Source organism: Eurosta solidaginis, chromosome 5, assembly GCF_040869045.1.
Source record: "Eurosta solidaginis isolate ZX-2024a chromosome 5, ASM4086904v1, whole genome shotgun sequence".
In the NCBI taxonomy this organism is placed as follows: Eukaryota; Metazoa; Arthropoda; class Insecta; order Diptera; family Tephritidae; genus Eurosta; species Eurosta solidaginis.
The window spans coordinates 258,328,728-258,341,349 of NC_090323.1; the positions used below are offsets into that span (position 1 = coordinate 258,328,728).

General features: G+C 34.8%; 1 protein-coding gene across 11 annotated transcripts in view; it reads right to left on the reverse strand.

Annotated features, from left to right (window-relative positions):
- Nucleotides 1–6,670: 6,670 nt before the first annotated feature.
- Cad74A (cadherin-74A) overlaps nt 6,671–12,622 on the reverse strand; it is a 60,640-nt gene continuing 54,688 nt past the window's right edge. For all 11 annotated transcript variants that reach the window (XM_067790028.1, XM_067790032.1, XM_067790036.1 and 8 more), the window contains 3 exons: nt 12,306–12,608; nt 9,680–10,812; nt 6,671–9,613 (listed from right to left, as the gene is read on the reverse strand). In XM_067790028.1, the coding sequence (XP_067646129.1) occupies nt 9,493–9,613; nt 9,680–10,812; nt 12,306–12,608 (1,557 nt within the window). In that variant the 3' untranslated portion in view covers nt 6,671–9,492. The remainder of the gene's footprint in view (nt 9,614–9,679; nt 10,813–12,305; nt 12,609–12,622) is intronic.

Genomic DNA, 12,622 nt, shown 5'->3' on the forward strand with positions numbered 1-12,622 from the left:
TTTGCTTTAAAATTTCATGAAACTTTCTATGTTGCAGTCTCTTAGTACGATTTATGTTAGTCTGACAAACTAGAAGTTTGAATTCCCTCGAAAATCGGACCAGTTTTTAAAAATATTTTTTTTCGTTCGTTTAAGATTTTCCTCCATAAAAAGTGTGAAGATTTTCACACAGAAATACATTTTGGTGTATAACCCACGCTTCTTGGTGTTGTTCTATATTAAAAACCAAATAGTGTAAGTTTCATTCCCAATAAGCGCTGAAAAAGTTATCTTAAAGTTGAATTTAAATTATAATAATAATAATAATAATAATAATAAAAAAAAATAATAATGTGTTGTTGCTTTAGCAGAGACTTCAACTCGGTGAAAGGTGGATCACATTACCACCATATACCACACCAATGCTGTTCAGAGCTGCCATTACTCAATATAAAGAACAACAACATTGACTACTAAATTAGTAAAATTACACTTTTTCCCATTGCACTATTTTGCTGCTAAATTTGAAAGTGCACCAAAATATGTTTTCGAAAAGGATTTCGAACTTAGTGAAGAAAGTTTTCCAAATAGAATTCATACAATTTTCTTTAATTATCGAAAATAAAAAATGAACGAATAACTGAAAAAAAATTGCAAATATTTTCTGCTGCTATTTGTTACTCACAGGGTTTCTTCTAACTTCAAATTGATTTTTAAAATTTTTTTTTTAAGTTGAAATCGACTAGTTTGTGTCTAATTTAAGCGTATACCTTTTTTCCTATAAGTTTTATGATTTCTTTTCGCTGTCAGTTTTAGGACTTCTGCATTAAACACATTTTTAGTGTATGTCCCAATATTTAAGAACTTCACTGTAACCAACTCAAGTAAATATATATGCGTGGGTAGATTAAGTCCCCTGAATGCAGTGAATCAAATATAAATTAACTATTTACACTTTTATATTCATATTCATATATGTACAAACAGATTTGTATATAAAAGAATTATGAAAGTCGCATAATAGTGAAAAAGAAGAAAAGCCGATGTTCTAAAAAGCCACCCTACATCAACTTCATCAAATCAAATAACAAAATTCTGTTGCTCCAGCCTTGGAATAAGAATAATAAGCAATAATCTTATTGCAACTACAAACATACAAAATGAGGGTAAGTTATTAAAATGTATACATATATCCTTTTGCTCGTACATACATACAATCAGATACAATCCGCAAGTTTAAAATTTCTAAACCGAAAAGCCGCCATCAAGCCTCCAGGGTAAAAGGAAATATAATTGCAAAGCAAAATTTGCGGGTGGTAAATGATTACAACAAAAAAAAAATATTTAATTATAACTTTGATCAAAATTAGGTATGCAAAAAAAACGACAAAAGAAATTACTGTTACTCTCAACTGCTGCTAAAAATTAAAGAAAATGCGTACATCTATCGAAACACGGGTTATTTGGATGGCACTATTTTCACATATGTGAAGTTGCAATCTTTGCTCATCTCCCATCTTTTGTAGTTTATTTGCTTATCAAAGTGCTGCTCCTAAGTGTCCACTTTTTTTACTTATAGATTCCCCGAGCACTCGAGTTAATCCCTTTCGCTATCATAGCGTCAATAACAATCCCATATGCAGTATATTGCCGATGCATATGTGTGTGTAAGCGCATGTGACATATCCACTTTTGTCACTTGATTGATGATCGTCGCAACATCATAAATCACTTTCAAGTACCTACTCGTTTTCATATAATCATGCGCTCTCGCGCCACCACTGTAAAGTAGTGCGGTAATGCCGCTTGGCGTCCTTGCAGTTGGCGGCTAGGATTATTCGCTTGGTGCATGGATTTTCCACGCCTTAGTTGCTCTCTTTGATATATGGCGCTGTTTGCATGTGAATTAAATATACAATAAGTAAATACATACTTAGCTTTGTAAATTTAATTATTGCTCTTTTTTTACATATTTTTCAATTGATATTTAATCAGACCGTTTGACAAAAAGTGTTATTTGATATGAGGGAGTCAATAGGATATCACATGTGGCACTACGACTAGTTGGTGGGGGAAAACCTCAAATCCGAGAATGTTGCTAACGTTTTTGACTGACGGTAATCTTTTGCAGCCTTCGGGCTAAGAAAAATTATTTCCTTCGATGATCATCGCTAACCAGTTGATATGCAGGGCAGTATTGTCTATTAGCAGTTGCGTTCTGGCAAGGCTACATAGCATTAAATTGGGCGTGTCGGAGCATAGAAGGCAGCAGCCGTGGTCTAGTGGTGGTGTGCCACACCGAAAGTCCAGGGTTCGATTCCCGGGCAAAGCAACACCGAAAATGAAGAAAAAAGTTTTTTCAATTACAAAAAAGTTCTTCTATGCGCGGTCGCCCCTCGGCAGTGATTGGGGAAGCACTCCGAGTATATTTCTGCCATGAAAAGCTGTTCAGAGAAAATTTATTTGCCTACATCCTTCGAATTTGTAGGAAACATTAAAAAGAGCACGACGCAAATGGAAAGAGAAGCTCGGCATAAAATTCCTTCGGAGCGAAGTATTCATTCAGGGCGTAGTTACAATTTTGGAATTGATGCTAGTGATGAGCTAGCTTGGCTTAGATCGATTGCTGATGTCCTGGTTTAACGAAGATTATTAAAGGTGAAGCAAGAGCCTACAAAAAAAAAATTCTGTGGAATTCACTTTAAACAAATGCAAAATCGGTTTTTGATGTGTAAACATCTTTGCGAAAGGAAGCGTAAGGTAAGTGTAAGCGTAGTCCTTGAAAGTCAGTGCAGTCACTACACTCTAGCATAATGTGGGAACAATGTACGTGGATGAGTTGATATGAGCGAAACCAGACAGCAAATCAAAGTAAGGAAAGGAAGGGAATGGTTTGTTAGTGATGTAATATCGACCGGTTATAGGCGAGAGAGATGTCATTTGTTATCGGCGAGTTATCGGTTTGTTAACGGGTTGTTATCGATTTATTATCGAAAAGTTATCGATTTGTAAGAAAAATTAAAAAGGAGCATGACGCAAATTGAAAGAGAAGCTCGGCGTAAAATTTCTTAGGAGGTTATTGGGCCTTGCATTAATATTTTATTATTTATATGGTATCAAAAAATTTAACGGTTTATTATCAAAAATGTATCGATTATTTATTGATATGTTATCGAAAATTGACGATTTTCTGTCGCAAATTATCGTTTTTTTGTCGGCGTGTAATGATTGTTTATCGAAAAAAAATTTCATTTCAAAAAGTCGGTTATCAAAAATTTATCGATTTGCTATCAATTATTTTTCGAAGACTTCTCGATATTTCATCAAAATTGCAAAAGTTTGTTAGTAAGTATGATTGCAAGAATATAATGCTTAAAATACAGTACCAATCTACCCTTTAGTTGTGTATACTCATTTTAAGGAGTTAAGAAATGGACATCGTGTCCGAGTCGCCTCTGAGGATCTCTTTACAACGTTGCCACCTATTTAAAATTTGTTCAAAATAATACTATAGTTTTCAACACAAACACTCGAAAATTTTTGGATAAAATTTAGTACAAAAGTTGTTGCTTTACATTCTATGGTTTTCAGCTTTGATGTTCTGACAAAAGAATACTTTTCGAGGTTGCCACTTACTCAACATTTTTTAATTATACGATACACGCCAACGCGTATCAAACGCAAGGTATTATACACAGTATCTCAAAAGGAATATTTATAATCAGGGTTGCCATCTAAGCATTTAATACACATTCCTTTATATATATATTTCTATCTACTTGCATTTGGCACGCTTATTTTCAGGTGCAAGTAGAAAAAGAAATTTTACCCAGGCAGCCTTTAAATTTGTTCTTTTTAACATCGGTATTAGAGACATGAAGCTATCAGAAAATTAGGATTCATTGTTGAATCAAAAAGAGTTTCTTCCGCCCCTACTTAGGTTTCTTTGTAACAACTTAAGTTTATATTTTGGGCCCACCTTTGCACCATTTCCGGGCCAATTGCGGAATCATACGAAGACTGAACGCGAGATCAATCGAAACATTTTTAGCTTCTCCAATTTTAGCTAGTCCAAACAGAGCTCGGTTAGAGAAAACGAAATTTTTTTTACTTTTTTAAAGTTCTGGATAAATATTAATTGAAAAAAAAGCGCTATCGAAAAATGCTGATTTTCGACACTCCGTATCATCGATACACGTTCATATTTTACAACATTTTCACCAACTTTGATGGATTTTCGAGATGTCAAGTTTGTCAAGGGGAACCTTTAACCCCTATATTATTAATCCAAAAATATTTATTTAAAAGATGTGTTACAGTGAAAATAAATAGTAACAATAAGCAAGGTAACGTTTCAATCTTCGAAGGCCTAAAACGGTGTTCTGGAGGCTGACTTCGAAAAACGGATTAAATAATTTTTTGCTTATAGCTCGATCTTTAAAAAAAATCAGTTAATCTAATACTCAGCTGGGTGCTTTACAGTGTAATTATATTTTTCTATATTGTGGTGAATGTTAGCATCACTATGCTGTTAGTAAATAATCACAACAACAAAAACAGAAAGCAGCCACACTTATGTACATTTACACATTAAAGCAAGCAATCACACTTATGTACAAGGCAACGAAGAATATTCCATACACATAACCTGCAGTTGAAACAAAGGGATTATTTCACATACATATACGCAGCCGGCAGCTAAGAGCAGAAGTTGTTACTCACACATCCACATGCATATGTCTAGAAGAAAAGCATAAACTAGATATATACATGTATGCAGCTAATAACCAAGCATGAGATACAACTGTTCTAGAACACATGTTCGTGAAACGACTAGACCTTAGGAGAAATGGGCGAACGAGGTAAACGAGAGTATAAAAGCAGCGCAAGCTGAGGAATCAGTTAATCAGTTTTATTTAAACACGGTATTAGTTGTAAAGTGATGTGTAATTTTGAAGTACTACTACCAAATTAGTCTAATAAAGACCATTTTGCAATACTGAATATTGGAGTTATTTATTCAACAGTTCAGCGATTCGGACGTTAGCATAAGGTGTATAATTATTGGGAATTTCACAAAATTCGTTACAATGTTATATTTAATTTGTAACTTCTACTATTTTTCCCCACATCGACAACTAAATTTTTCATAACCCAAACTCTGCCCCCATCGACAAATCCATCATTTCGTGATACAAGTAAATATTTTGTTTGTATAATATTTTAGTATAAATATTTGTACATATGCTTCAAAATTTCGAGTGTAACATATGTAAGTGCACATTTAACAGGTGTTAATTTCAATTAAACACGCAAATTTTTATTTGATTTCTACTTTAGTTAAATAAATGAATGCAGCCGCATGCAAATGTACGCCCAATTGTGTCACAAATATATGGTAAATTGTTTGCAGTTATGAGTAAATATTTTACATTATTTATAATCCACTTGTTATGCATAAATTAAGTAAATGTAAGATAAGATAGATAAATAAAGGATATGATGGAACTATGACCGCATTAAATGAGAATTTCTACGGGGCAACATCGCGCAAAAATGCAAAATTTAATGGAAATGTCAGAAAGTGTGATGGATTGGCTGGAGAGAACTATGTAAATATAAAAAAAATTATAAATAAAAAAATAAATAAAAAAAAAATTTAAGCACTTCCTTTATATAAATGGACAAACATCAGCGAAAAATGTCTCCTTATATAAAGACATATTCTTGCTAAACTTTGATTTTTAAATTTTGACATAGAAATTGCAAAAATATTTATGAGAAGTAAAAATATAAAAGTGAAGCGCACATTACTTGTTTGGAAAGTTGGTAGGAAAGGAGATATTATTAGTCAATAAATTGCGTTCCACCTTTATATTTTTATTTCTCATAAATATTTTTGCAATTTCTATGTCAAAATTTAAAAATCAAAGTTTAGCAAGAATATGTCTTTATATAAGGAGACATTTTTCGCTATTTTTGTCCAGTTATATAAAGGAAGTGCTTAACATTTTTAAATGGTTTCATTTAGCTTGAATTGACAGGCAGGCCGCACGTCCGCATACACGGCCGCATGCACGGCCGTTGTGAACGAATTTTGTAATTGAAATTTAAGTAACTTCCCGATAAGCTACAAGCTTGAAACTATATGAAATATAGTTCAGAACCCGATGACAATGTAATAATAAGAAAAAATCGCCGCTAGGTGGCGCAAGGATCGAGATATTCGCGAAAATCGTATTTGTAGTCCGATTTGGCTTATATTTGGAACACATAATACATGCAAGAATAGAAATCGACCTATGAAAAAAATCATCGCTAGGTGGCGCAAGGATCGAGATATTTACAAAAAATCGCATTAGTGGTCCGATTTGGTCCATATTTGGAAAACATAACACATACATGAATAGAAAGCGAGCCATGATGCCCGATTTGGCTCATATTTGGAACAAATGTTGCATACAGTCCGGTAGAAGTGACATCAACATATTTTGGAGTTGGAGGAGGGACAAGCATACGTGGCGCAGAGTCGAGGTAAGTCTTTGGAAGGATTATGTATTGAGGACTTAGGTTGTAACAAATTGTCAGGAAAGAGTCCTTGTAATAATGAGTCACTAAATGAACTAAATAGAAAGAGAAATAATAGACAATTAAATAAATACTAAAAACTTGAAATAAAAATAATAAAAAAAAAATTTTTAAGTTAAACGGTTTTATTGAAAACAATATTTACATCAAGTACTAATAGTACGAAAAGCTAGAAAATAATTAGGTAGGTCCTAGGTACTAGTCATCACACTCCTTATCAATCTAGGGTGTTGATCAGACAATTAAATAAAAGCGTCGGAGGCGTAAAATTTCTATTGTCATAAGTAAGTAAGACTAACTGAACCTTAATCAAAATATAGATTTGTTTATTAAAACATTATTTATTTTTAATATCATTTGCATGATATTATTATGATTATTATTTTTCTTTTTTCAATTATTTACATATATTTTATTAGTTAAAGAAAAGCCCTTCCATTGGGGGGGGGCATTTGTTATTTACTACTATATATTGTGATTCATAGTTTTGTTATAATAAGGGCATTCACAAAGTATGATAACTCGTCCTATTGTATTATAAGAGTTCACTAAATCTAAATTTGTTCAGTATGACTTGTTATGGCGCTTTGTGAATCCCCTTATTTAACAGTTTCAAGAAGAGTCATAACGCGTCGTATTGACTAAATAGATATAATAGTACGAGTATGGCGGTCATATTTAATATAATAACGGAACGTCAATATAAAGTGTTATTAGACTGTTGGTTTTTCTTTTTCTAGCAAAAATGTTACCCTCATGTTTCACTCTTAAATTTTTACTTTTGACCTGCGGCACCAAACTCTCCACGTACCTGTTTCTTATTTGGTAAGGAATATATTTAGTAATCAATATTTTATGAAAGGAACACACAAACATGTAAGAGAGCTAAGAAGAATACAGGGCGGCATTATTTTCAGAAAAGAAAACGTCTTGTGTGAATTATCTCACTATTGCAATAACTTAAAAAAACCCCAACTTTTTGAAATATTTCCACAAACCACTTAAAGACTTAAGTTACGTTTACAAGGAGGAGAAACATCGCAAGTGCCTATTTTAAACTTCATCTTTTTTTCGCACAAAATAGAAAGACAAAACACCAAAATTGATATTACATCCATCACATCTCAGATAGGAAAAATCGGGTATGATGTAGTGACTTATACATGACTATACGCCTGTGGATATGCCCCGATCTTCAGTTGACGATGTGGTGGCATTATCGTTGGAAGAAGGTATTGTCTAGAACGCACTCTAGTGTTTCTTATCGTATCCATGTTGAAAATAGGATTAATAGTTCAACTCGGATACAGACGATTTATTCGGATGATCGAACAAGACCACATTCCAAGTACAATAAATGATGGCATAGTCGAACGATTGCATACGACAAAAAACTTGGTTCTCATAAATGAACTTCTTCATGTAACGAACATACCTGAATGCATTTCTATATGCAAATCCCTTCTAGAAAAACAAATTTCTTAGCCGGGTTTTCCTGCTTTATATTTGCAGTTTGCAGTGATGAAAGACGGAACCATTCTCGCCTATATAGATGAGTCCATCATTCACGCTAAAGACCTAGATGAGGCAGTTCAAAAGTGGAAGGAAACCTTTAAAAATAGTTTGAGAATTCAACCTCTGTTTTAAATAGAAGAAATCTTAGTTACTACATTCCACGGCTGAGTTTTGTAACAAGCAAGGGAAGTATTCGCCAAAACATGGGACATCAAGAGGCTTGAATTTAGTATTTTAGACGCTTCATAGGAGTATGCACAGTAGACACTAAACAATTTAAGATCTCCAATGACGTGATACGAAGTTCGAGATGAAGGAAGACCAGAATTCGGCATTCGAGCAGCTGAAGGCAGCACTAGTGAAGGACTGCCGTTCTCCCAAAGATTTTAAAACGAAAAGAGCGGAAAGCCAAACGAATGTGCCATGCGTATTGACGATGCGAGATATCTCACTGAGAGTATCTCGTTGGCCACTCTATTATTGCAAGACTTTTGGTATAACATTGAAGACCGGAGCGGGACTAAGATACATGCCTCATCTTAAGATCTAAGTATTGTCCTATGCGGAGGGTCGCATTAAGTATTAGGTGATTATTAAATAACAAAGCAGCTCAAAACAAAATTCTGAATTCTGGATCGCTAGCGGGTCGCATCCTGACTTGATTGAGGTAATGGTAATTATGCTCCTTGTAAACGTAAAATACATAAATAATTTGTTGTAAATAAAAAGCGCTACACTAAATATATTTACATATATCATTGCTTTTTTGCTTAATTATGTAAAACTAAATAAAATTAAACCAAATTGCTTCGATTATCAATGAAGGGATTTAAATTAAAATATTTAAATATTGAATCACAGGCATATTATTAATTTAAACAATTCGACTTAGTTCATTAATTAATTAATATGCGCAGTCTTGATCACTAACCATATAAATAGAGACTTGGAAAGATCTAAAGGCTGTGCGATTAATAGATTATTCAAAATTTTAATATATAAATCACTTTTCACGTTATTCAATTAATCAATGCATTCTATGTCTTGATTATACGCACAAGAAGTTTCGACAAATGAATAGGTTTTTCTCAAAAATGAAGTGAGTAATTGTGGATTAATCACTGCTCAAATAAAGTGATTAATCACATATCTCGGCTCTTTTTTTATTTTTTTTAATACGAGCGTCGTCACCATATGATAAATTTTTGATTTTTCGTATTTTTAAATAATCAAATAACGTTTGACAAAAAATAGTTTGCTTAATTAAGTAACCGACTAATTGTAGAATTGATTATCTAACATACTTGATAAATCATATAAAGGCACAGCCCTACAAATAACTTAAAATTAGCTTCTATAATAATTTTTTATAAATTAATATTTTCCTACACTAGTCCAAATTATTGGTTGCTATGATAATTGTCCATAGATGGGTTCCGAATAGTAGAGTGTGGGTACACTCATGCCTACCGAGTAGGGTTCGGTGGGTGCGCGTGAGGCCTGCAAACTGCGCTTCGAATGTTTTTTGTATCTTCGAGAAAATTTAAAAACAAACGTTGCATTAAAATAAACCAAAAATTAATATTATCAAGCATACTTTCTCTTCAAACAGCAAGCCGTACACGCCGCCACTAATGCCGCAAGTCCAATCAGAGCCGCCAATATGACTAGCCACGTGCCCGCTGACGTCATCACACTCGCCGCCACTTGCAGCTTACGCACTGAGCATAATTCCACTTCACTCACACCATATTCCACATACACATCGAACAACTCCTGTTTCATTTGTTCCGAATGCATTAGCTTTTGCATTTCTTGCAACGATATGGCAGCACCATTTTTAAACATTTGGAAGCATGAGCTTGTCGCTGTGAAGTCTAGTGTATAATCGGCGCGCGTCAACACTTGCGTATCGAGTATGTGTAACTCTAAGCCCAACGGTTTTAATTTCTGTTGCAATTTTTCTTGGAAAGGTCGTATGATGCCTTGTATTTCGGTTGGTGGGCGCGCAAATATGAATTTCAGCAGCGATTTACCACGTATCACAAAAACTTTCAAATTATCGTACGCATGACGTTTTGCGCGTTCCGAGTTGTTAGCGCGTATTTTGATTTGGAAATAACCATCCACATAATCAGCGAATGAGCCACCTGTGCGTAACTCACCAGTTCGATTATTAATTGTGAATAGTCTCTTCAAAGGTGTGGAATCAATTTTGCGCATACGCTTGTAGAATTGTGGCACGAACGTTACATTGTCTAGTGCATAGACGATGGCTGGCGCTTCGGCATCACGATCCACTGCATGTACCGTTCTTATAACTGTATCGATAGGCACATTTATGCGTATGCCAATTGATGCATCTTTGTGTATGAATTCTGGTAAATTATCATCGATATCGATAACTTTGATCAGAATTTGTATAAGTGATAAATCATTTGGTTCGTACTCATCGCCAAGGAATTGATAATTTATTTCTCCTCGCTTCAAGCATTTAACTGTCAAAGTATATGATTCTACACTCTCTCTATCAATTGGTTTTGTAGTTCTAATAATGGCAACATTTCCATCGGTGCGTTCTATGCTGAATACATTTTCGTTATTTCCGTCGATTATTGCGTAATCGATAAGTGCATTATCGCCTTTATCTTCATCGATAGCGCTTAGATTCCCTACAATAGTGCCCTCGGGCTCCTCTTCAAGTATGGCAAATGTTATGGGAACAGCATCCTGTGGGAAATGCAGAGAAGGGAAACTCTTGTTAAATACAAAATTCGATAAAAAGTTTTGATCTTTAATTTATAATTTAGGTTTAATAGAAATCACCGAAGAAAATAGTACAGTTTGCGTTTTTCAAAGGTTTTCTAATCTTAACCCCTTCTTCATGGAGAGGGGGTTTTTTACCCAGTATCTATATTAAGTCCAAAAATATAAATTTGGGCTTTAAGATAAATACTAACCATATCTTAAATTTTCAGATTAAGTTTATAGATTTTGATTATGATTTATGCCAGTTATATCAATCTTCAACAGTTTAAGGTGACTTCCTCAAATTACTTGCTCTGCCTCGAACGAGACGGAGCCTTGTCTGAGTAGGTAGAAGAGAAGTTCCTTAGAAAATATAATCTTCTGGTGCACAGGGAAGAAGGTAGGGGAAGATTTTAGTCAAAATGGCAGCCTTAATTGAGCGATCCGACTGTAATATTATAGATGTTTTTTCGTATATGTCCCATACTGATATAATAGAGACGCCATTTGATAATTTGTAAGAGCTGCAATGTCAACATGAGCTAGGAGCTTTTACTTACTTTTTTGGAAAGGGGACGAGGCTGTAAGGAAAAAAGACTCTGTACCTTACCTTGGTTAGGAGGGAACTGGTTGACCGGTATCCGATTCGAAGGTCTTCTAGGGGACTGCCTTCAAAGCAAACATCACTTCTGATATTGGCCACAGGGAGCGCTGAGGATAGACTGGACTAGTGTACTAGTTCACGGATGAGTCAAAGTAAAGATCGATGTATACGGAGAATTTATCTAGGTTTGAGATCGGACTTAATCTATCGTTGCTACGTTAAGATTTTCTTAGTTTCTTTGGGTTATGTCAGTATTGTCTTAATCCAACTTAATCTAGCTTAAGATCAAGTATTTGCGCCTTTATCATGGATTTCGCCTTCATAGAGTTTGAAACATAGAAGCGGATCTCGCCCAATGATAATCCAAGAAAAAGTTCTATAGTGCTGTGCATTGCCATTTCGTCCCACCCATGAGGCTCTCAGTTCAGAGCCTATTAATGAGCATACACCTTCAGGGGTTCCCCCTTATACCCCAGCGGGTTCGGGGAATTAGAATATACCCGCGGTAGGTATGCCTGCCGTAAGAGGCGACTAAAGTACCAAATTTATTAAAAGTACCAATTGTTGAAGTCACATACCCGTGGCGAATCCTGTTTCATTAACAGCGGGGGCTCTGGCGACACGAAGTTCCACATGGAAGCCTATTTCTTAAAAGTGGAAAAGACGCAGTCCCAAAGCTTGGAGACAGGCTACGCGATCTACAAGACATGGCACATGAGCTGCAGGGAGTTGGGAAATTATCAAACGGAATTATTGCAAACAATTTTGGGGACTACAATATTCTACAGGATCCTTATCCTATTACAACTAGAAAGTTTTCTAACAAACTGCAAAAATCATAAGATTTCAAAATAATTCAATCAAAACTTACTATTTCTCGCCCAAAATGTGGAGCATGATCATCCACATCCAATACCATAATCTGTAATATTCGTGTAACCGACTGCCGAGGCTGTCCATCATCCGAAACTTCCAATATAATATTATAGAGGTCTTTCGACTCGCGATCCAAAGGTTGTAGCGTTGTTATAAGACCACTTCTCTCATCTATAGCAAAAAACTCAGCGTCTGGAGTATCCTGCAAAATCGCATAGTAAAGCATACCCGATGGTGTGTCTGGATTATCCGGATCACTGGCAATGACTTGAAACACGGGAGAGCCGATTGGTGAGTTCTGAAAAAAATAAA